The 26,093-nt window shown below is 42.8% G+C and overlaps 1 protein-coding gene across 3 annotated transcripts in view; it reads left to right on the top strand.

The window, feature by feature from the left end:
* ACBD6 (acyl-CoA binding domain containing 6) overlaps positions 1-26,093 on the top strand; it is a 91,743-nt gene that overhangs the window by 44,989 nt on the left and 20,661 nt on the right. For 2 of the 3 annotated variants that reach the window (XM_076339689.1, XM_076339691.1), the window contains exon 6: positions 873-962. In XM_076339689.1, the coding sequence (XP_076195804.1) occupies positions 873-962 (90 nt within the window). Of the gene's footprint in view, positions 1-872; positions 963-12,782; positions 12,918-26,093 lie in introns of those variants that run through there. The other variant, XM_076339690.1, reaches the window with a different exon arrangement.

Raw genomic sequence — 26,093 nt, 5'->3', positions numbered from 1 at the left:
GTATTACCTTTCACAGGCTTGGCTGTTGTAGCCCAGAATCAGGGCAGCACCCATGAACCCGACCCAGAAAGCTTGGCTTCGCTTCACTGCTTCCATAGCCCTTTCCAAGGCCAGCTGGGTTTTCAGATGTACGTGTCAGCCCTCAGAGGGGTCCTAAGCTACTTCCCATGTCCTTGACAGGCAGGAAGATCTGAACTTCTATTTGCATCCCCTCCTGTGGTGGCAGAGACATGCAGAGAGACTTCAAGTGTGCAGAGACCTGTAGAAAGGGGATGGGAAGAAAACTGTGGAGGTTTGGGAGGGGCTGGAGGCATGGAAGCAGCAGCCCGTGTTGCCGAGCTGAGAGGGGGACGGTTGTGGGTGATGCCTGCCCAGACACCCAGTTTTAACCTCCTATTGCAGCAGAGGCGGGGCCCATAAGTTGAGTGTTTCGGACCTGCCAGAGGAATGAGCTTTTGGGGACTTTGTGTTTGAGTGACTTAGGCAGCATGGAAAATCTCACCCTTACTGTGTAAGTCGTTGCTCCCAAAAAAGTCAGAGGTGTCAAAATCCCAAATCTATATAGGAAAACAAATCATGTCATGGCTCCTGCTTTTCATGCTTTGCTGCTTTTCCCCTCTAAATTTTTGCTGGCTTGTGGGTTTGATGCTAAGTTAATGAAAAATTCAACTATGTGTCACTTTTAACATTTCTAGCGTTATTCCATAAGTCCAAATCAGGAGCAATAGTATGTTACATACTCATATTAGTGTAGTTTTTTTAAAAAGTCTGTGTTAATTTTGTTATTGGTACTCAATACTTCACAGCAAGACTGTGATTCTCTGTGCTTCTTTTTTTTGCTGGCTTTGTTAATTTTCTCCTGGATGTTGCAGGGCCGGGCTCTGCTCCACTGGGCGTGTGACAGAGGACACAAGGAGCTGGTTTCAGTACTGTTACAGCACGCTGCTGACGTTAACAGCCAGGTAAGAAAGGAATAAAAAGTTGAATTTGATCGATGCATTACGTAGGCTCCTGACCAAATGTTTCGCATGAAACTGAATTCTTCCAAAACTCTATAGCAAGTTCTCTCAGAGCACTTATCACAGAGAAGAACATCCAAAAAAGGTAACCTGGGAAAAATAATGGAATTTGGTTGCATGAAATACATAGTCATAAGGGACCTTTTTCAGTTCCTGCTGAAACTTCTCCCTGCAGTAAAGTGTTTTGATCACCTGGTTGTGGCTTCCAATGTGACTCATGGTACTGATGGCAAGAGGGATTTCCTGCATACGAGGTGTTTGGTAGCTTCCTACATAAAGTGCATTCTCCAATGTATTTTTTGCAACACTACACTCTCAGCAGAACTTGGTGGACTAGTGGAAAAAGAATCCCACTTTGCCTAGCAGAAAAGCATCCAATAAATGCCTGTGTTTGGCAGAGTACCACGCGGGGGTAGGTCACGGTGTGGTGGGCACGTGACAGCTACAGTAGGATCTCAGTGGTGACTGAGGGGAAAGCCGAACGGCTTATGCCATTTCCATCCCCAAATACCCACCTCACCCCTTTGGGGTCACCATTTCTAGCACAATTTGACTTAACTGAACATAAAGCAGCTTTTTAGCCGCTGCAGTTTGCAACCCAAGTGTCTGAGCTTAACGAGCAGCAGTTTTAAGGTACCTTAATATACCAGGCTGTGAACTGCACTGGTTCTGCAACTGCTTTGCAAGTGGTTCATTCCAGCCAGCTTGAGTCTGCCTGTGCTCATGAGTCAACGCTCCTAGTTTTGTCAGCTTGTTGTAATTAAGGGCTGACCTGTGTAAATGCGATCGTGTTTGGAAATAATTGTCCAACATATTTCTGTCAAATTATGATTGACTGCTCTTTACTATCGTGACACTGGTTTTGCTCTCATGCCCCATTTGGACATAGATACACCTCTGCTGACAAATTTGCTAGCTCTTAGCAGTGAGATCTTAAGCAGCCTTGCGATAGATGCTTCAGGAATTTGTAAGAGGTGGACCTTAAGCACAGTTGCAATCTGCAGGCTTCTCAGCAGACCTGTAGTGTTCACAGGCTACAAATAGCTGTGTTGGTATTTACACACACATGAAATAGTTGTAAAAAAGTCTTTCTTGCCCTTGGCTGGGCAGAATTGCTGGTGGGATGGGTATTAGGAAGCACAGCCCCACAGTAGCTGGTGAGACACGTATCTTTGTGCTTAGACCTCGGGGGTTTCCATTGTAATGGATTTTGCAGGAATTTTTCCTTACATAGAAGAGGGGGGGTGGAGCCAATACAAATGGGGGGCTTTGCGTGCCCCACTGTCAGACTAGACCATTGCCTTTCAGTCAGAACTGGTGAGTGACATGTCGGATACATATGGGAACAGCTTTGCATTGAAATCATGGAGGAGTTGGATGAGACACCTGCCCGTCCCCTTTGCCCTGGCAGCCCAGGAGATGGTTCTGTCTGGGGTGCTGTACTGCCGCAGCAGTCTGCAAAGTCACTTCTCTTTGACACTTGTCTCATTTCTTTGAAGGTAAAGTCTGACTCTTAGAAGAAGAAGGCTGAAGGGAGAGTCATCTTATTTTTTTCTCTGAACATTAGTTTTCTCTTAAATTCTTCTTCTCTTTTTTTCTTTTTGATGTATTGCACATTTTGTAGCCAGATTATTTTTGGCCAGTAACAAAAGGTTAATAATAGCCATAAAAAGAAAATCAATCTTTGATTCCCCCCCCCCCCCAAGGTAATAAAGGAGAATTTTTTTATAAAGGTCTCTGTTCACGCTTAGGTGTGTTCCTAGAGAAGGCAGACACATTTTTATTCTCAGCCACTTATAAATTGCAATAACATTTCAAGACTTTGTGACCTAATGTTTATTTCTCTTTTTTTTTTCACCTTTACCCTGTAAGAATTCACATCCAAAGCAAGAGCAGAAGGAATTTTAAGAGCAACCAGAAGAAAAAAGGAGAGGGGAAAATTCTGGCTTCCTAACAGGCCATAAACACCGCAGCGCCTGCTCTTATACATTACCAAATGCACTATCAGTTAATGCGTAGGCTATAAAGAACAGTGGGTTAAGTGTAAGGGAACCTCTGGTGACTTGAATCAGTGGCACTGTTATTTCAGAGCGATGTGCTCTCGATAGAAGTTCCCTTCGCAGGCTGCATGCAGCACCTCTGCCAGAGCCCAGTGTGCAAGCAGCCTCTGCGATTTCCACCTGCTGCTCAGGTCTTCAGGTGTTTTTCTGTCTTGTTCAATTTTGCAGCAGTACCTACATGCAGGCAGCATAAGAGATAAAGAATAAATTAGGGTTTATGAGGGTTATGAGCAGGTAGTGAAGGAGAGAAATGTTATAGACCAATTTTTTTTAAAATTGCCCGAGTTTTAGTATGCTTCTAAACAGTTAGTCAAACAGCACGACAGATTTATGCTCTCTTCCATTACATTTTTAATAAATGCTCTTCCATCTTGGCTCTCTTGGAGCGTGCTAAAGGATTTAGCTGCCCTAAGCAGACGGTGACGGTGGTGCTCTGCTAGGTGACCTGGAGCAAGTCATACCAGTTCACTGTGCCTGTAGATGTGCCTTACTCACTTTTTACTGCCTTATTTTAGTTATCTTTGTACTATCTGTTGTCAAAGTACTTGCAGTCTCTGGATCAAGAGGCTGTACAAGAGTCAACTTACTGCTCTTTGTTGATAAACAGACAGCGTGGGAGCAGGAGGAGAGATCGCCTGGCTCCGCTCATTGCTGCATGCTAGCTCAAAACCGCTTTAATTCTGGGAATAACCACACACTCCTGGACTGCAGTGGTCCAGCGCCTGTGCTTTTTGTTTTAAACAGTGGTACTGCAGTTTCAAAAGGGTGGTTCACTAACGTCACTGAAAAGCTGCAGCCATTGAGTTCTCTGATTTTTCGTAATTAGCTCTAATAGCACATTTGAAAAGAGGTGGTAAGCGATTGCCATGGGCAAGGGGATACAGAAAGGCAACAGGCTTCTCTACTTTGTTGAAAAGGGGCATTTGTGTAATTGAATTACCTAAATCTTCAGAGCCAGAGGCCATTTCAAAGTGGGTGGTAGTATGGTATTTTGGAGCTCTGCTGGAAATACCCAGAGCCTGGGGCTTAGTCTGAAAACAGCCTCCTTCCACTGGAACTGTTTGCCTAAAATGTAGGCTTTTAATTGAGTGATGAAGTGAAAGGAAGGGGAGTATATTAATGATGTAACAGTTATGAAGGAGCTCAGCAACAATATCCGTTTCTAGCTTTAAAATATATGAAGACATGAATAAGTTTTCCTTGCAGAGGATGAGCAACAAAGGAAAACCTTTTTCCCCTATGGGGAGAGTTTTTCCTTGCAATGTTTTCTCTGGCCTTGGAAAAGAGGTTTTCTGGGGCCAGGGGAGGCACTGAATGCAAGCCGTGCAGAATTGCACCCCAGCTTCGTGCTCCCCTGTGGCTGTGCCATGGTATGCTCAGTGTTCCCCATGCCAGGAGCAGCGAGCTGGCCTGGTTGGAGACTTTATTTGTCCTCAGTTATATCTGGTGGTGCAGTGCCAGTGTGGAGGAGACAGCAGAACTCTGCTTGGCTCCTGGATGTGAGGTGCTCCTCAACCAGCTTTCAGAGGAGCTCCTTTAGTGTATTTAGGGGGAAGTTTAGGCACAGTGTACTACTGCTTCAGTGCTATTAGGTGGAAGAGTGCTCTTGGGCAGGGTCTAAGTCTGGTCACTTCCTCCTGCAAGAGTAAGGCAAGTAAGGCGGCTTGAAAAGGAGGATTCTGTGCTCTGGTGCAAAGGTCCCACATGATTGCTCATCCTACGCAGGGAGCATTGCAGGTATACAAATTACTAGTGCTGTTTTAAGAAAGATGAAGGGCATCGTGGTATAGTAATTGTCCAATGAGAGAGAGAAGGACAAATAGCATCTCTCACTTGTAACATCAAAACAGTAGACCATAGGCTCTCCTCCTGGACTTGCTGTGGCTGCACTTTGTTCCATTTGTGGGTACTCTTTACTCCAAAATAATAATCTGCGTTCAGGGCGTGCCCTTGGGAATGCGTGGGGAACTATCCTGGAGTGGTTGCCACAGATCAGCTTACTCTGAAAAAGCTTTTCAAGCCTATCTGGCCATGTGAACAAGTCTTTTAAAAAAAAAAAAAAAAAAAAAAAAAAAAAAAATCGTTAGTTGTAAGTGGAACTGTATCACTTGACACAGGATAATTAAGGGCTGTGTACGTATCTGTGTGGTAGAGCAGCTGAGTTAAAATTGTATCTAAATATTTTATTATTTTTAAACTACATCATTGTGCATAATCAGCTTATCAATGTTATGGTAATCACTTGTGTATGCTAAAATTGTACTATAATTATGATTACAAGGATGAAAAAAGCTATAACTGATCTTCAGTTTTTATTTGCTGACCTTTCACTTTCCTAGTAAAGATGCAGATCACTGTATTGAGACTTTAAACTGCTTGTCAGCAAGTTCTCAGTGGTCACCCATGGACCCTTAGGGGTTTGAGAAGGAAACTTGAGAACCAAAGCTGAAAATCATCAGGTTAGGAAATCTGTTGCTATTATATGTGGATTTTATTTTATTCATTCATATACACCAGTAATTTCAGTGAAAAGCATCTAGTGTCTGTGCTGTCTTCAGAGAGAGTTGGTTGCTCTTTGGTGCCAATGTTGTATCTGTATCTTGTACCAATTCACGCAGTGCTGCACAGCTGTCTGAAGTCGTGCTTGTTAGCATGTGATTTTGAGTTAGCTGGATTTTTCTTTTTTTTTTCCTTCCCCTCCCCCCCACTCCCACCCCCCCCCAAGACATCTAGAGTAGCAGGAGGAGTGTGGTTGCCCCCCCCACCTTGTCTTTTTCCCCAGTCCTCTGCCACATACCTCTAGCAGACAGCCGCTTCCCTCCTCTCTATTTGCGTGCTAACACACTTGTGAGTCAGAGGGCTTTTGGAGACAGGGATGTGGAGTAGCCGTCCCCTTGTAATACCTTCACTCATGTCCTCATTGGAAAAAAAAAAAAAACAACAAAAAATCTTTTCAAATGGAGACAATACAAACATAATAAATGGCAGGGAGGGTTCATCTCCCTCATGACTCAATCCTTCTCAAACAACATTATTATTGACTGGCCTATTGGTTGCCAAAAAGGAAAATCAATTGTACTAGAAGTAGTCGCTGGGCCACAGATCATGGTACTAACCCAGCAGAGACAGGTTGATTTTTATCAACTATCCAAAGACTAATTTCCACCATTAGCTAAAAATGAAGTAGAAATTATGGATATGTCAAAGATTGCTAAGATTGGTGGTCTCTTGGTTTTGTTTTATTTGTATGGTTTTTCTGTTTTCCTGCCTGACTCTAGAAGGATTGTGTCTGTATAGGAGAAAAAGAAGCAAGGAAAAGTCAGGCCTGCTTGCCTGCCCGTCACTGCCTGTTTTCTTTCTTTTCAGTCTTGTTCATTTGGATTTCACAGCAAGAATACGAACTGCTTCAGTCTCTGCATAGGCCTCATGTTGGAGGCGTTGCGTAGACATTTAAAAATGAAGCTGGTCTCAACAAACATGCATCCCTTCCCTGCCTCCTGCACCAAATATAGGTCATGCCCTCATTTTTCTGTATCCGCAGGGAGATGTTGAGGAAATCAGTGTATGCATCTTGACTGTTCTGACCAAGGACCAAAGGCCACAGACTGTATCTACACAGCTTTCCCCCTCCCCAGTGAATATGTGTGTGTGTGTACATGCAGCCCACCACCTTTGTTGCAAGCTGATCGGTGCAAACACACTTGTAGGTAGGATGCCAGCTGCCAAAGTACTCTAGTGTTATGACCATTCTCTAAACCTGGCCGAGATTAAAAAGGAAAATGTCTGAGCCTTGTGCCCTTGCAGTTAATGTCCCTAGTATAAATTTCCCCCTAAATATACTAAAAGCCTGGCTTATAAAGCCAGGAGGGACCCTGTCCTGCATCTGATGATTGCTGCAGAGGGTTTGGCATAGTTATGCTCACAGCAAGCAAAGGATGTCGCAGGTAACTGCTGAATTGCCCATTGCTGCGGTAGGAAGGTACAGTGGCAAATGGATGAAGACACTAAACAAAGATGAAAAGCAAAGCAATGAGAGCAGATTTATTAACCACAATAGTTTCCTTCTTTCCTTATAAAACCCCCCCGCCCCAATCCCTGTCTCAATATTTCTGTAGTCAGCTTTGCCAGGCAGATCTCGGAAGACTCTGCAGGCTCATACCCCTTCAGTCTTGACATTGTTGCCAATGGGTGTGAAAGCCATTAGCCAAAAGAAAGGAGAGATCTGCTTAGTGACAGAGGGTAGCTTTCTACATTAAAGCATTGACATGGTGCCAGTCACACAGTTATTAGAAGTGGCACAGCTCCATGTCTCTCCTGCGGGTCTCTCTGTGGAATGTAGATTGGCAGCAGGTTGAATGTTAAATGGTCACCACTCAGCAGATGCTGATTTTACCTACTGGGAGAAAAGTCCCTTTCAGCAGAAACATTTGTAAAATATTTGCAGCTCTAAATATATGCTGGGAGATGCAGAGATTTATCCCTGGTTTGCTCTTCAGCTTCTGAAGACACCTCAAGCCTCATCAACACAAACTGTAGGTTGTACAGACGATGAGATGTTTCCTTCTGCTTGTGCAGGCTGGGCTTTTTTGCATTGTTTCTTCCCATCTTCCAGCTTGACATGTACAGTCTTTGTTTCTTGTGCTCCCTGTAGACATATGAATCATTGCTTCATTGCTGGTGTAGCAAAGCAGTTGGCACCCTTGCTCAGGCAGTGCGTGTGCAGCATTGCCTGCAAAGCAGGCTCACCAGCCGAGAAAGCAACTGCAGGCTTCTGTGTTGTTCCAGCAGTAATTTCAGGGTCCACACGGTCCTCTCAACCGCTACGTGCAAAACCAGTGTTTGAAAAGTGAAATCCAAGAGCTGGTCCTGAAAAAACTAGCAGTGATTTCTGTTGCTTTACCTTCAAAATCTAAAGCTGCATTCAGGGTAATCAAAACGTAGGGTTTAAAGCCAGGGACCGAGGACAGCAGCACATTTTAGTGGATTGCTGTGAGATTGCATGGCTTGTGGGCATCACCTTGTATTGAGGGCTGAGTTGTGCAGAGGGAGGCACTTTCCGTGGCCATTGCTGGTGCAGGAGGAATGCAGTCTGGCAGGCACATAGTTTTAGCTCAGGGAGCGTGACCACCCTCTGCATCAGAAGGCCTTGTGCCTGTTTCCATGCCTAACCAGCACAGCTATTTTGTGGTATAATGGCTGCGATCTCTGCCAATGATCACAGTCGACAGAGGCCAGCAGCAGTTGGCTTTGAGGTAGGTGAGGTGGCACCATGGTGCTGTTGTGTGCTCTCGTGCAGAGGAGAAACAGGTATCTTACTCCCTACTGTCTTTATATGTCTCTGCAGATGCAGGAAACAGCCTTACCTTGAATGCCTCCCTGTGGGGACATGGGATGGTCCCATGCCCCTTTGTTTCTTGGTCCCAGGGTCATCTTTGAAATAAGCATGTGTTAAAACACCTGTAATTTGTGAAGTCATTGCTAGAAATACTTTAGTCCCTCATTAAGGTGTCTGGTTAATGAAAACAGGATACCGTTGGCAGTGGAGCTGGTTTTTCAGGTGAACGCATCACCATAGGAATGGTCTCTCATCACCATAGGAATGGTCTCTAGCCTTGCTTCATTTCCTATAGCCTTGGCATCACCTCTCCCTGCCAGAGCAACAGACTGCCAAGCAATCAGCTACTCTTCACTCAGGAGAGATGGTTCCTGGAACATCTTTTTTTGCGTTCAGCCACTTGAAAAAGCTTTCCCTGTTTTGAAGGAGTTAAATTCTGCCACTCGCCTTCTCCCTGAGGACTTTTCAATATGAGAAAGTCTGGTTTTACTTTCCAAATGGAATTTTGTATTCATCTGTTGTCGGCAGTTGTCTCTTCCAGTTTGCTTTAAAAAACAAAACAAAACAAACCCACACACAACAAAAACCAATAGAAAAAAAAAAGTTCTGAGTGCATCATTGGGGCATCTTGAATTTGCAGTCTTTGGTGTAAAGTACTTTTGTTAGTTTTCCTAAATAAGATTGTTCTAACACTTTAGATGTCAAGAGAATAACTCTTTATGCTTATTTTGTTTAGATTTTAAATAAGATTTTTGCTGATCATAGCTGTTTCTTGGCTTCATGGATTGTAAGTGACAAAACAGTACTCAAAATGGCAAAGCTAATTTGGGAAGTTCCTGTCTCTCAACTTGTACATCTCATTTCTGCATCCATAAGAACAGCTGTCAGTGCAGGAGTCCTTCTAGCTCAGTATCGTGTCTCCAGCGGCAGGAAAGAGTGAATGCTTAGAGGACAGAGTAGGGTAAGCATACAGTGATAATTTCATATATTTTCCCAGAGTCTGTGGCTTGGACGCTTCCTGAACCATTGGTATTATCTTTGCGCTCCTGGATTTTTCTTTGATAAATTTCTCTCATCCCTTTTTGGATTCCCAACCTTTTATGCCAGTGGGAGTTCTGTAGTTTAACTGTGCATTTGCTTTGTGCTTGCCACAATCATTTCATGTGAGACCCCATCGTTCTTGTGTAATGAGAAACCGTAATTGTTCCCCCAGTTACCTTCTCTGTCCTGCTTTTGACTTTATTGGCCTCCTTGATTCCCCTTGATCACTTCTTTTTCAGACTAAGGAGTTCAATCTATTTAATCCTACCCCATTTGGAAGCTGCTCGGTAACTTTGCTCCTCCTCGTCACCCTTTGAATCATTTCTAGTTCTTCCTTACTTCCTTTCAGATGAAGGGAGTAGCACTTCTCTCAGTGCCCAAGCTGTAAGTGCAATATGAGGTTTAATGAAGCAATATAATGATGTTTTCTTATTTCCTCTTTTTTTTTTTCCAAATGATTCCTTGTTGTTTGCCTTTTATTAATTACCATCGAATACTGAACTGGTGTTATAATAGAGCTGTCTATTATAACTCATTATCTGTTTCTGCAGAGGTAATAGGTTGTTCGGAGCCCATCGCTGTAGATTTAGACTAAAGATTTTTTTTTTCCACTGTGCATTGCTTGGTGTTTATTAGCGCTGAATTTCATCTGCAGTTTTTTCACCCTGTCACTCTGAGATCCTTTTGTAGCATTTTACAGTCAGCTTTTGGTTTAACAGACTTGGATGCTTCACTCTCAGCCTGCTTCCCCTGTTCATTTGTGTGTGTTGAACAACCCAAGCCCTTGCACAGATCCTTCAGACTCCAGCGATCACCAGCAATTGTGCAAACTGGGCATTTATTCCTATTCAATCTTTACTTTTGTAATCAGTTATCAAGCAGTGCAAAGACCTTTCCTCTTGCTCTATGACAGAATCATTTAATAGCCTTTGGTGAGAGGATGTATCAAAAGGCTTTTGGAAATCCATGTGAACAGGAATCCCCTCTGGTGAGGGGTAGCAGAGGTCTTGGCAGTACTTGCCTGCACAGGAAAACAAAGGCTGGTGCCATCCTCCCTCTGCCCCTCACAGAGAGACTGCTCAGTTGCTCCCTTTTGCAACAAAACAAGTAAATCCTATCCTGGAGTAACGTTCTAGTTGATCTAACAGACCAATTGGCTGTCCCAGCTTAGACACCCTGTGTTAAAATGGGTCTTCTGTCCTCTTACGACGAGGCTCAACTTGGCTGGAATAAATCACCCTATCCTGAGAAGGCTTTCTTATAAAATGAAAGCCTGAACTTACATGAAGGTGGAAGGTGCGTTGAAGTTGTCTGCCGTGTTTGTTCTCAGGTTAGGAGTTGGCTATCTGCAAGCTGGGTACCAGAGTTGGAAGAACTGGTAAACTTCCATCATCTAAATCCGTTTCTCCGGTTCCAGCCAATTAAACATTAAAATGAGCGTGACAAATAAGTGTTCATTTATGGGTCAATAACTCTGTAGTATGTCTGTGACATGGCTGGCCGAGGCAATCCATTTCAGTACAGTCCTGGGCAACCCGACATCTTCAAGTATGTAATTGCTTTTATAGGGAAAGAGAAGTAATAAGGATAATGTAGCTATCAGGCTCCGACTCACTAGTTCAGAAACTTCCCCTTACCAATCAAATTTCTTTGGTATTCAATGCATTTTAGGCTTGTTCCAAAGGAATTATTGTGATTTCAGAAAATATCCTAATGGATATATGCGTTTTCTCCAGTGTTAGATGTTACCTTCTTGAAGACGCTCAGTTTTGTCCACCAGCCAATAGTGTACAGATTATACACTATCTGTATAAAGAGCCCTCAGTACACACTTTATGGTAATAGTCAGGGTTGCCTTGTCCCTCTCCCTTCCTTTTCCCCTCCCCTATTACATATATATTTTCTCAGCACTATTAGATTATTAAATGCTTAATGACTATTCCATTCCTGCTAACTATACTTTTGATGAGCTGCAGTAATAAAACTTTGTAACAGCAAAGTATGTGTCTGGTTCCTTTTATAGGAAGGGTGCATTTGGGGAGCTGAAGTAATGGGAGATAAAACTCAATTAATGAATAGAAATAAAAAGAAGTAAATGAGGTAATCAAACGCGGAGAAATTAGTATTGGCAGGTTCTGAATGATGCTTTTGGATAAACAATCTTTCAAAATCCTTCCTTGTATGCTGCTGCCGTCTCTTTATTTATTATTAAAATAACATGATCCATGAGGCTCTCGGGGTGACTCCCAGCCTAGCTAATTCTAATTAATCCAGTCAGGGAGAGCAGCAGGGTAAGTGGAGCAGTCTATCGGATTGAAATTCATAACTTAATTGAGGTCAAAGTCCCGGGTTGGGAGAACAAAAGTCTTTCACTGGGACCAGGCAGATCAATAGCAATAAATATCTGGCTTGGATACAAGTAGCTTATAGTGACGGATTATCTGACACTGGCCAGAGGTCTTGGTCTTGTTCAGGGCAAAGTCCGATGGCATGTACAGTGTAGGGTGACTTTTGTCAGTGTTCCCTCCAAAACCCTGAAGAACCCATAAAGGGCTCATGGAAGCCACAGAAGAAGGATGCCCATAAAGAAGTCCATGTGAGTCATGCTGGATTTGGTTTCTCAAGGTACGGGTCTCTCATCGGTAGCACAAGGGCATGTGTCACATTAGTGCTGATGGAAGTTGGAAGAAGTTGCTCAGGCTTACAGGAACTTGGAGCTAAATCACAGCTTGTCCAGAGAAAGACCTTTAGGATCGGGGGGAAGCTGAGCAGTAGATAGATGGGCTTTATGCCAAGTCTGTATTTATAGTATGTTTACATAAGAGGAGAGAGGAAGGTTGAAAGAGGGAAGTGTAAATGATCATTAAGGTAGATTTGTAGTGTTAGAGAAACCAGCAGAAGCAGATGTGGTCTCGCCTGTTCTTCAGAAAAGCAGTCAGTGTCTCTGCTCTGACCTCTAAAATGTTCTGTTTGTAGGGGTTTGTATGTGCTAGTGATGGCTGGTTTCCGAAGCTCTTACCCAAGCACAACTCAGTGGTATGACTTTGGGTGTTGACTACAACACTGATCCCCTAACTCCTAAGTCAGGGGAAGAAGCATGAGGTCCTAGCCTGAGACCTGTGGCTTTGTACTGTACACACAGCCTTACCACCCTAGGAGTGGGTACTGAAATATTTGCCAGTACTAGCAACTGAAGAAACTTCTCTGAACTTTTAAATAAGTAGGTACTTCAACTGGAGTTCAATATTAAAATGCAATCTTCACCCAGTCTGTTATTAATGTGATGTTTATGCAGATTTGACTGTTCTGCTCCTATCCTCTTTGCAGAGGACAAATACTGCTGTGGTCAGCATTCGATACATCCCTGATGAATGTTGTTCTGCCAATGTACTTCAACACAGCTTGGAAGAGAGAGATGGAAACCGCAGCTTGGACGCAGCCACTGACTTAGTTTGACATACCTGCTCCTCCCATTAACACTGCATAAGTCTAAAGCATCTGTTAATGTCCAACTTGCCAAAAATGTTCAGAGGATCTCTTCAGCTCCACTGTTCAGGCTAGGCCTAGGTCAAACGCCTTGTCTGGTCAGCTTTCAGGTTTTAACATAATGAGCAACTGTTGATATTTCTGTGTGTATAAATGGCTGCTGTACCCTCACACCCTTTTGAAACTGTCTCCGGAAAACACATCTTGTTTTCCACTGCAGGACGTTTGCTTCATATGGGCAGAATGTAGTGAACAAGGCAGCTGTTCGGTACATATATATACTTGCTAATACTATATACTACTGTTACTATATACTACTTGGTATTATACTATATACTACTTTGTTCATTCACGTCCCATTCATGGCACAACCTCAGCCGCCTCCTTTTGAATTGGTGGCTTCACTCTCCAGGTTTCTGTTGTGGTGTTTGTGCGCTCCTGCTTTGTTCCAGCCCAGCCTGGACAGGAGCAAAACAGAGTTCCTGAGGCTGTTAAATGCTTACAGTTGCAAACAAAATTGCATTGGCAACTGTCGTTTTCCCCGTCATCTGTGGGGAGAGGGGGGTTGAGTTTTTGTGTTCATATAAAAGCTAACAGAAAAATCCAGACATACCACAGTGCTGAACAGTTCTCCACTTAACAGTTAAATGTCGTAAGCAATGCGTGTCCTGAACGTACAGAACTTTGAGATGGCTATTTCTCTTTAACTTGTGTTATGGCTCTGCTAAGGTTTAGGAGAAAAAAATTAAAACATGAATATTACCATTTTTTTCCTCTTCATAGAGACACACCTGTGATGCACACCTGCTATTTGAAATTTTCAGAACCAGCAATTGATATACTTTCAAGTGCTTTTGCTAAACTTCAGGGTCCCCCCATCTGGTAGTGGGGGTGGGCTAGTTTTATTTATTAAAGAGAATTTCCTTTTTTTTTCAGCTGAGAGAAATAACAGGATCTGTTCATTCAGAGCTGGGCTATCCACAGTTATTTATGTTATTAAAAAAACTTAGCAGTAGATGTCCAGATCTGTAGAATCCCTGTTGATTCGGTGAGGAAATTCCCTTTATGGCTATTTTCAGAATCGAGTTCAGGTTTCTAATTCTCCAGTTTTGCTACAGAATCCCAGTGTGACCTTGAACAAGTCACTTGATTTCTTTCTGTCTTGGTTTCCCATTTGGGAAATGGTGGGGCAAATAATTGTTTTTTATCTCATGGATATAACAAGATTATAAAAAATATGGTAGTTCTAAGATCCTTAGAAAACCAATCAAATGAAATTAAACTGATCTTGCAGTCTGGATAAAATGAGATGAAACAAGCATGAAACTATTAGTGAAAGAAATGTTTCTTTATCTTCTACAAATAAAAATGCAAAGTGATTAAGTGGGTCTTTTCTAGCTATTAGCAATAACAGCTCTAGCCAGCTGACTTCTGTCACCGTTGAAAATTAATTTGTGGGGTATAGTCTTGAATTTAGTATGTTTACAATAAATACCCCTAAAAATGTTGTCACCTTCTCTGATGCATGATGTTACTGCTGCGATAGTACTGCAATTACTTGCCCTACAGATAAAAAGTGGCTGCTCTAAATGAGATGCTCTAACACAATGGTTTGCGAATTTCTTTTAATTGATTTTTTTTTCTGTGATATTTCCATCCTTTACTGTACATCCAGCAGTACTTTTGTGAGGCGGGGGAAGGGAATGGGAGTAGTGTTAAAGGTTATTTTTATCCAGGACTCTTTCAGAGGTCTGGTTCATAGCATGCACAAGCCCTGGCCAGCCATGGTTGTACAGCGGAGCCATGGTGAGGGGTGGCACAGAGATGGAGCCGAGTGGCTGGAGATGGCCGTGCCTCCGGGCAGCATCTCTGCTGAGGCCAACCTGCCCTGCAGCCACACGCTGGAAAAAACCCCGTGCGTCCCTGCTGCTGACAGAGAGGCTGGGCACGGTTAGCGATGGGCTTTGTGTGTGAGATGTTGGAAGAGAGGAGGAAAGCACCAGCTCTGTCTGTAGGCATTTTCCTTCCCTGGCTTGGTGATCGGATGAGAAATGTCTCCCTTTCAGCATGGCCCTCAAAGCAAGATAGTGATTAATGAACAAAACAGTAAGGAAGGAGTTTTGACTGGTTGACTTTCTCCAACACAGAAGGAAGACAAGAGAAGTATTTCAGAAAGCAATAGGCTGGAACATGCTACAGAGAAGCCTTGGCAAGTGCTTGGACTCGGCCAGAGGCAGGGTTACCTGTGTGCAGGAAATTTCAATTTACTCTTTTTTCTTTTTTCTTTTTTTTTTAAACTCAAGTTTTAATCACGTTCAGACTGCAGATCAAATCTGAGTCAGAAGCCAGGTCTGCAAAAGCTGCCTGGTTACCTTCTCTGTGATGCCCTATTCCAGGTGCTATTGTCAGGATATTTTCAAGCAGTGCTCACAGATTACATGGTAATTTGGCTTCTGAAGTGGTATGAAATTGAGCATTGCACTTTAAATTCCAGTGGTCAAACTCAGAAGATATTTGTAAAGTTATGGCTCAGCAATTGCAAATGCACAATTTTTCATAGCTTAATAACCGAGTGCTTTTTTTTTTGAATGACGGGAAGTGATCATATACACCCTCATCTCCAGTCCTAATTGCAAAGTAAAAGAGGTTAATTTAAACAATGAAGGCAGTTTCGATCTGGATGTTTCACAGCAGTAGAAAAACTTAGAGCTATGCTAACTTCAAATCATCAATTTTACTTCTCAGATGGAAGTGTTACGCGCGTATGTAGTCAGTTTGCACTCATCAGCTGGTAAGAAACAACTTGCTAAGCCACGGGAGCCCAGTCACTTGGGATAAACCACAATGTAAAGACAGATTGTAAGTGTGTATCGAGTCTAAAATCGAAGATCATATAAACTATTCATTTAGACCTGTTTTAAATCATCATTTGGATGCGGAGGGAAACATAGTGACAAAGGATGAGGAAAAGGCCGGGGTACTTAATGCCTTCTTTGCCTCAGTCTTTAGTAGTAAGACCAGTTGTTCTATGGGTACCCAGCCCCCTGAGCTGGAAGACAGGGACAGGGAGCAGAATGAAGCCCCCATGATCCAAAGGGAAATGGTTAGTGACTTGCTACACCACTTAGACACACAGAAGTCTACAGGGCTGGATGGAATCCACCCAAGGGTACTGAGGGAGCTGATGGAAGTGCTCACTGAGCCACTTTCAATCCTTTACCAGCAGTCCTGGCTAACTGGGGAGGTGCCAGTTGACTAGAAGTTAGCAGAAGTGACGCTCATCTACAAGAAGGGCCAGAAGGAGGATCCGGGGAACTACAGGCTTGTCAGTTTGACCTCGGTGCCAGGGAAGGTTATGGAGCAGATCATCTTGAGTGTCATCATGCGGCACATACAGGACAACCAGGTGATCAGGCCCAGTCAGCATGGGTTTATGAAAGGCAGGTCCTGCTTGACTAACCTGATCTCCTTCTATGGCAAGGTGACCAGCTTAGTGGATGAGGGAAAGGCTGTGGATGTGGTCTACCTAGATTTTAGTAAAGCCTTTGACACCGTTTCCCACAGCATTCTCCTGGAGAAACTGGCTGCTCATGGCTTGGACGGACGTACTCTTCGCTGGGTAAAACACTGGCTGGACGGCCAGGCCCAAAGAGTTGTAGTGAATGGAGTTAAATCTAGTTGGCGGCTGGTCACAAGTGGTGTTCCCCAGGGCTCAGTATTGGGGCCAGTTCTGTTTAGTATCTTTATCAATGATATGGATGAGGGGATTGAGTGCTCCCTCAGTAAGTTTGCAGATGACACCAAGTCGGGCGGGAGTGTTGATCTGCTCGAGGGTAGGAAGGCTCTGCAGAGGGACCTGGACAGGCTGGGTCGATGGGCCGAGGCCAATTGTATGAGGTTCAACAAGGCTAAGGGCCGGGTCCTGCACTTTGGCCACAACAACCCCATGCAGCGCTACAGGCTTGGGGAAGAGTGGCTGGAAAGCTGCCTGTCGGAAAAGGACCTGGGGGTGCTGGTCGACAGCCAGCTGAACATGAGCCAGCAGTGTGCCCAGGTGGCCAAGAAGGCCAATGGCATCCTGGCCTGTATCAGAAATAGTGTGGCCAGCAGGAGTAGGGAAGTGATCGTGCCCCTGTACTTGGCACTGGTGAGGCCGCACCTCGAATACTGTGTTCAGTTTTGGGCCCCTCACTACAAGAGGGACATTGAGGTGCTGGAGCGTGTCCAGAGAAGGGCAACGAAGCTGGTGAAGGGTCTGGAGAACAAGTCTTGTGAGGAGCGGCTGAGGGAACTGGGGTTGTTTAGCCTGGAGAAAAGGAGGCTGAGGGGAGACCTTATCACGCTCTACAACTACCTGAAAGGAGGTTGTAGTGAGGTGGGTGTCGGTCTCTTCTCCCAAGTAACAAGCAATAGGACAAGAGGAAATGGCCTCAAGTTGTGCTAGGGGAGGTTTAGATTGGATATCAGGAAAAATTTCTTCGCCAAAAGGGTTGTCAAGCATTGGAACAGGCTGCCCAGGGAAGTGGTTGAGTCCCCATCCCTGGAGGTATTTAAAAGACGTGTAGACGTGGTGCTTAGGGACATGGTTTAGTGGTGGACTTGGCAGTGCTAGGTTAATGGTTGGACTCGATCTTAAAGGTCTTTTCCAACCTAAACGATTCTATGATTCTATGATCTTTTTTTTTCTTTTTTGCCTATCAGCTCAAGCATTCCTCTTGTGCACATGTAAATTATAATATGAAACAGCTCTCTGAATTTACCTAAGAACAACTACAAAATCATAGAGAAATTGTTATATTTTGTTTCACCTGGGGGAAAGGAAAGCCCAACTTGATTAGAAAAGAAAATCTTTCCAAGCTTTTAAAACATTTACTAAAAACACAAGTTTTCACTGCTCTGCCCAGTTCTCTCCTCAGATGTATGTGAGCAGCGAATGTGACTGCGGTGCCTTTCTATGCATCGAGGCAAGGCAGGCCTGTAAACTGGCACATAGATAGTGGCAGGTTTAATTTTTGCCCTCAGCTCTTCTACCTTATTTTGCCTGTTGTAGCTAGTAGAAATGCCAGTCAAGGCATCAAGCAAGAGCAAAGACCATCCCTTTCCCTAAGAGAGCATCTTGGCATCAGATGCAGTGCAACAGGTAATGCAAATGGAAAGGTTGAGTGAATGGAAATAAGAGAACAAAACGGAGATCAGCAGAAAAATGGTATTCTTGGCTCATTGCTTCCCCAAGCAATGCCAGACAGCGGTGACACAGAGGGTCATGGCAGAAGTAGTCTTACCGATGATTTAAAGGATGGTAAGGTGTCATTACTGAGGACTTCTGATGAAGGATAAACACGTGAATTCCCTTCTTGAGTCAATGGGACTTTTATTGGCATGTATCTTAGCGCTGAATGTGTCTCTTTCTGGGATCAGTTAAAAAAAAAAAGTGCAAGTGTTGCTTTCTATCAAGTCCATTGGGAGATAAATTCAGTGATGGGGAAGAAATGGGAGACTTTTCACAGAGAAAAAGAGAAAATTGCTTCATTTGCATAGGAATGTATCACAGCTGTACCCACTGCAGAAAATGTTTCCTCTTGGGATAGGGTGGTTTAAAAACACAGTCATCGGGCTGCAAAGTTGTTTCTGATTTAAGCAGACAGTGGCACTAATAGTAGCACTGCATTTCTGGAGGGATGATGCTTTCAACCTTGTGCCCATCTACTGAAAACACCTGGCACAGCACTGGTCTCCAGGATGTCATCTTCCACTTAAATGTAGGAGTTTGCTGTTTCTAAATTGAGAATATCTGAGCAATATTCCCTAACTGGGGAATTGTCTGACTAGATTTGCCAACTACAACCCACCTTGTTTGACGTGACTGCTTGTTAGCTGTTATGGTAGCATCTCCTGCATCACCAAATAGCATATAAACATCCAAATCATCGTTTTGAGACACTTAGTTTGTAGCTGGTGCTACACTTCAGTGAGTCAGCTGTGTGTCCTGTGAATCTGGAGTTATAGCTAGAAACAGATGGTCCAAGAGATCAGAAAATACATCTAAGATTATGTTGGGGGTGTCTGGTGTGCTTTTAGCAACACTCCTCATTTCCCAAATACAAGCAGGTTAGTGGTTCCTTTATCGTGTTTGCTTTCAGTGCGTTAGGCAGGAAAGATTGCTGCAGCTCTGGAAAAGTTACAAGGTAGAAAAAAAGGAGGTTTTTGACATATTTTGTTGGCTAAATAAATTCTCTTGAAAATGTGAGTTCTAGTTATTGTTGCTGCCACCAACTTTACATCTTACACTAACCCTGAGGAATTATATTTGAGATGCGGTATCAGGACATGCCCCCGTTGCTGCGGTGTCTTGGCCAGGTGCGGTTTTTCCCGTTGTCTTCCATTCTGGCAAGATCCTTTTTGCTGCTTATCTTTTTAAAATACTCAACCAGTTTTCACCTCCATTTCTTTTGTGTGTCCCTCATAGCTACTGGGCAGCTAAGCTACAGGTCTACAAAATGTTAAGTGGCTAATGCCTGAGTTGGGCCTCCCGCTGTCAAAGTCTGTTAGTGAGGTGCCTAGGTATCCCCGGGAATGAATCCTTTTGTCTTCCTTTTCCTAACATCCTAATTATCTGATATCCACAGCTTCAGCATCTGATATTTTTGCACCCATTGCTCCATTCTGCTGCAGATGATAGCACGTGATTATAAGCAGCAAGGTGCGTTGCCCTCCCTTGTGCACTCTCTTTGATACCATCTAGGAAAAAAAGAGAAATGTAGTAAATGTCTGATCTTTAGCACTGAGGGTTTTGTTTTGCTGCAAAAAATTCCTAAGCAGTGTTTTAGCATAAGATTCAGAAGGTTTCAAAGAGGCATCAGTTAAACCTGCCTGCTCTGCGATAGCCAACAAGTAGATCTTTCAGATGTCTGAGTGTTCCCTGGAGGTTCACATTATTAATATCTGCCTTATGACAAGGTGGCTGTGCTGATGCCAGGTTTTTTCCCAGCTGGCATGATTAATTTTTCTTTCCTTTCTTAATATCTCTGAGCCAGATGCTTCTAAATGTCCTCATAGGGGTGTATTGCTGTTCTTAACCGCTCCTCCTTCCCCCCCACCCCTTTCCAACTAATTCATATAATGGCTCCAGAGATGCATTTTGTAGAGTCACAAAAAGCAAAACTTTGAAAGCCTCCTAAGGTGATGGACTTGACACGTGCAAATCTGGCCTCCTGACGTTCCTGGTGGGTTTGAAAGCTTAGTGCCAGGTAGTCTGTCAATAACGTTTCCCATTTCAGAGTGTGCTTATTTGCCTAGCACTTTACAAATTATATCCATGCAGAACTGCTGAAATGCAAGTATTTCTGGTGGGGAGAATGACAGCGGGGTGTTGAACTGATGTTTTGGAGAAAACAAAGGAAGTTTTGGCTGAGGAAAAGGAGGCACACTTGTATTATTTATGGAAAGTGCCGTGGATCTTCAAGCATTGATTTATTTTAAAGACTTCAGAACATTGCGGTACTGAAAAAGGTCTTTATTCTGCAAATAGAAATTAATTCTCCTTCAAAGCTCTTGTTCCAAAGTGCAACTGCACAGGCTTGAGTTTTACTAGCTCGGAGAGCAGAAGACCTTAGCAAGCTCTACAGCAAATGGCGTGTTTCCAAGGTGTTTGTACTTCTGCTGTATCTATCCATCAGTTTCCTCCAGATAACAGATTTGTGGGTCTTCTGTATTTATCCTCAGCTGTTTTCAGTCATTAGTGCATTCACCTGCATCTCAGGGGATTTTTCCTGGAGGAAGCAAAACCCAGAAACAGAGTAGTTAAACAGTTAAACAGGTAAACAGATCAGGATTTAGTTGCTTATTTTTGTGTGTGTTAATACCGTATGTGAGAGGTAGATCACTGGATTTAATGGTGAAAGTCTTAATTTAAGAAGCCTAGAAAATAGCGTTTCTTAATTTCTTACAAGGCAGGCTAAAATCTCCTTACATCTATTGTGTTCTACTGTTTGGGGTTTTTTTGCAATTTAACAGTGAGAAACGGTATAATATAAAGCAATGGATTTGCCGGTGCAAATACAGCTGTAATTAGGGGAATCAAGTCTTTACTTTCAGTTTCTTTTTTGCGGGAAGATGAGGATGCTAAGAATATCCTCAGAGTAAGGATACTCTTAAAAGTATCCTAAGAGAAGAGCAGGAGGATTGCTACAGCATTCCTTTCTGTAATAGACAGCTGGTCATTTAGCTGTGTATCACGCAGCCTCAGACAGCAGGCAGCCCTTTAGCCCACAGCAGCGTGGAAATTAAGTTAAAATTAACCTGAGTTTGGAAAACAACTAGCACCACTTTATTTGTCCATTTAATTGAATTATATGACACTGTGTAAGTATGCTGACCCACAGACGTAAATTGCTCCACCCCACCCATTTCCCTCCTTAATTCTTTCATGCTAATGGAGCTGATGGGGACGTTGACTGCACAGAGAGAGGAAAAAAGGCTGGAAATAAAAGGGACCATTCCAGCCTCTTGCAAACCTTCCTCTTCGGTGAAATGCTTGAGTGTCACAGCTGCACTAACTGTGCAGTGATCTTTGTTGCCATTAAGCTGATTATATCCACCGAAGGATTCATCCAACTAATCCCACAGTGCTGCAACTGGTTGCTTTATATTTAAGCACAATTTTTATTTTTTTCTCTAAGAAATAAAAGTCAGTTTGGCTTCACTGGACTCTCAAAATGGGTCGGGCTGTTACAGGGACCCACTTTTTTATGTTTGGTTGGTTAATACAGGGAAATAGGACACATTAATGGGCTCCACGTATTAATGGATGCACTCAGTTTGGGAGAGGTCTGTGCACATATTAGGACTCGGCAGCGTCTGGCGCAATTTTGGATGGATGTGCTGTGAAGGTGCTATGCTATCGCTATACCTTTGGCACTGCATCATTTTGTGTTTTGCCTGTGTGGGCATACCATACAGGCAGCAGCTTTGCATCTAACAGCAACTGTAATGAGAGAGATTCTGACAGATTGGATTGATTTAATTGATTTAATAATCAATTTAAATCTAGTTCTTGGTTATTTTTCTAAGCAAAGGTTGATTTTCATTGGTTAGTAGCCATTAAACTATGTTCATTTGCAGCTAAATATAGCCTTTATAGTAAATTTAGTTCTTTTTGCTAATCAGATACACAATGCATGTCCATGTTTACTTAATTATGTAGTTTAACCTAGTTTATTCACATTCTTAATTTTTACATTTGAATCAGGCTAGAAAACAGCAAATGAAACATTTCTTCTGTGAGACTATTAGTTGTTTTGTTTTCTCTTGTGCCTGAGTACATCTGAATGGAAATTAGAATTTAATTTTAAAAAATCCTTACAAGGAAATTTTCAAACACTTCTTAAAAATAAATTAAAATCTCATCATAAATATGATGGGTTTGGTTTTGGAAGGGAAAAAATAAATAGAATTTTCTTTGTATTTATGAATAACAGTACTTAAAGGAGACGATGTCTGGCACATTCAGGTAGTCAACTTTTCTGCTCAAGTTTTGTTAACAAAGTCAAGGATTTTAGGAGCAAAATGAAGGAGCAACTGGAGAAAGACGAGGACCAAACATAGGTTTTAATTCTGTCATTAAGCATTCAGTGTTTGATGAAGTTTTGTCCTCTTTTCTCATGTTGTCTGTTGTCTACCCTGAGACTTTGGGCTTGACTTTGGCTGCCTAAGAAGCACACTTCCCATGTTCCAGGCGAACTGAGAGTGGAAAGAACATACCGTGTGTTCAGTGACATACATTATGCACGCTTCTCTGTAATTTATTGCCATGATTTTCCTGCAGGGTTCTGCAGTATTCTTTGAATTTCATATCTTCTAAAAGCTATTCCTTCAGACATAGTGTGTAGTTATCACACAGATACTTTAACTTTTTGCAGTGCTCCCATGCTGCAGACATGGCTATCGTATACAAAAGCATATGGTCATTCTTTCCAGTTCCTCAGGATTTTAAAGCTAGTAGATCTGTTGTCTCATACTTAATTTTTATCCATTAGTAGTCCAAAGCTGGTCTAATACCTCAAAAGAACAGTTAGAGGAGTTTACAGAGTGACTTACCTGCTCAGTAGTTTGACTTTCTTTAGAAAGTAGGCATCAGATGTGTGCTGCTTGAAAACATGTGTCGTTTTTCATTTAACTGTAGTGATTTTATGGAATTGTATTCTGTTGGGCCATCTCTTAGGTTGCCCTAACTTCAGATATATTAGGGAAGTATTTTCTATTTTAGCAGGGGGGAAAAAAAAAAAGCATTGAATTTCATCCCTCCTAGGCAGTGATTGTAACTAACGTTACTTTGGTTTCATAGGAGTTTCTAAAAAAGAATTGTTTCACAATTCCAAGTACAACTTTTCATATAAGCTTTAAGGTCCCATTAAAACTGGTGGAACAAATTATATTAATTCCTTTTGGATTTTTGTCTTTAACACTTAATTGTTTAATTGACCAAGACTTGTAAAGCTGCCTGCAAGCGGTCCTCGGTAAAAGTGGAAGAAGACTGAAGATAGCCATCCAGAAGGCATGTGCCAGCATGCCAACCCAGTTGTGGTGTGTCTCCTTAGCCGCTGGGAGAGTCTCAGTTCACATCTTATGGTGTTCAAATTTTGGCTCTTCGTTATTTTTTCTTCCCAGATTACTAAATGAAGGCAAGATTCTCACTAAACATAGGCTTAGGCGAAGACAGATCTTACAAGAAGAGGGAAGACCTGGTGTGAAAAAGGACAGCATGTCCTAATAGTCACAGCATAGCGCTGGGAGCTCAGCATCCTGGAACTAATACTGGCTGTGGGCTGTGTTCCTCGTTTGACCTTGAGTAAGTCAGACAGCGGGGTTTTTTGGTATGTCTCAGTATCTGTAACTAACAAGGGAAACTATGTGCATATATCCTTGGGTCTTGCCTAGATTAATAAATCAATATTTGTAAAGTAAACCTTGATAAATGCTAACTGTGTTAATACGTGTACTTGAACCTTGCACAGAACTTTGGGAATGCGCCTGCATTTCTGCTGTGCGAGTAGCTGGGGTACATCGGGGCCCTGGGCCGGGGTGGTCAGCAGCGAGAGAGACCAGTTTGGGTCATTTTCTTCCTCCCAAGGGACTGCCTGTAGCACATATCTGCAAGAAGGTCTTGAATACAACTTTTCCACTTAACATGCTCCCCCATCACCCACTGTCAGCAATGAGATTAAATTCTGTGCGACTGCAGAGGACGTTGCATGATTAAAATCCTCTTTTAGAAATTAATATGTACCATCGCTGTATAGTACTGTGCCTCTTCTCAGAGAAGGGTATTGTCTCCTGAGCACTCAAGGTGTGAAAAGCCACCAAGTGAAGCTATCTATCTTTGAATTTTATGCTGTTGCACAGTTGCTTCGATGACAGCTACAACTGCATAAAATCATAGGGACTTGGGGGCTTCTCCCTTCACAGGGTCACAGAGATGTGGGGTAAGTTTTGCAGAACAAGCAACAGAATAGCAAAAGGAGTGTTTGAACTAGAAGTCCTGCTTACAGCAGAAAAGGTTTCCTGAGGGGGAAGGATGGTCGAAGTCCACATTCACCCATTCTCCTTAGGAAGCATCTCCCATAATTGGGTATTCTGAAAAAAAACCCCACTTTGCCTTCAGGTATTGCACAGCTTTTCCTTACCTTGCTGCCTGTATCAGCCCAGAGAAATACAGTAATCAATGCATTTTCGTATTCAAATTCAGTCTTCATTAGGCATCAGACATTGATGCAGCCCACAGAAGGGCTTTACTTACATAAACTTTGCATGCTTTTGGTAGATACATTTAGGTATGCAGGGCTGCTGCATTCGGTACAAACTGAAGCAGTTGAGCCATCATTTCCATTCTACGTTAGGTGCTGGGAGTCTTTGTGGCATGACCAGGAGGTGCAGTAGGATGAGTTATCCTGGATGGATTGACAGTTTTCTGGAGGAGCTTTTCTGGAAGCAGCTGATATTTGAATATCCATGTTTAATGCAGCTAGCAGGCTTTATGTTGCTTTGAGGAGGGCTGCAGCAGAACTGGCTGGCTCTGCTGAGAGGTGTCCCTTTCCACTCACACATCCTTGGTAGCTGTAGTGCAAAGCAGCTAATAGCAGTAAGTCCCACAGGTGTTCCCTGTCAATAGACACATGAATGTGATTTCTGCCAATTCCTGCAGTGAACCTGGTACTCTGAATGAGGCTTTGGGTCTCATTGGTAAGTGCAAATATATTTGCTGGTGTGAATTATCCACCAATTGAGAAAGTGCTGATGTTGCCAGCCCACCCCACGGGGCTGGTGTCTGTGGGTGAGTTCTCCTGCACCTGTAGGGACACTCCTGTGGGCAGGGGTTTGCCCTACCAGGCTCTGTGGCTTCTCTTTAAAAGCTCTCTTATCCCAGCCCTTGCCAGCTGGGATAGGAAGTGAAAATAGCAACTGCGTCTTCTTTATGGCAATTAGTATTTTGTTCTAGAGCTGGCTTAGTGAAGACTGAAGAGATGTTCTCAGGTTTGTTCAGGGCTCCTTCAGCTGCAAGAGATTGTTTTAGGTCACTGTTAGCAGATGGAAATCAGTGAGGAGGATGTTGATCTATAACCCCTTTATCATTCTTTTACAATATATGAAGAAAACTTTGAAACTGTTTGTTTATTTAAAAAGGAAGGGAAGAATTCATCTTCTTTAAAGACAGAAGTCCTAGTTTTTATCTGTTAATTTTTTTCTAGCATATATTTAGGAGTTCATAAAAATATGTATTTCAGAGGGAAGAAATCTCATTTAGCGGAATGATTTTTCATTTGAGAGTGTGTAAAATTGTGGCTTTACTTGCTGTTAATGTTTGCCTGGCATTTGAGTTTAAAATGCTCTTGTTAGAGCACTCCTTCCACACTGCCTTCAATGGGTGATAGACAGCACTTCCACTCCTATTGCCAAGGCTTTCAGAGAAGATCTCCTGTGAAATTAGGTTTTACCAGGTTAGGGTTGCCTGGCTTTTTCTAATCTCAAAAAAAAAAAAGAAGCAGGAACTCTGAACATCATGAAGTCTTTAAAAAACATAAAGGTTGCAAAAATTTTTCTTCCCTCCATCAGGAGAAGCAAGCTTTTTAAATATTGATCTTTTTCTGGACTGTGTTT

The sequence above is a fragment of the Aptenodytes patagonicus genome, chromosome 5 (genome assembly GCF_965638725.1).
Source record: "Aptenodytes patagonicus chromosome 5, bAptPat1.pri.cur, whole genome shotgun sequence".
NCBI classification, from domain to species: Eukaryota; Metazoa; Chordata; class Aves; order Sphenisciformes; family Spheniscidae; genus Aptenodytes; species Aptenodytes patagonicus.
Note: the sequence above shows the minus strand (reverse complement) of the source record. Positions and strands in the feature narration are given on the sequence as shown.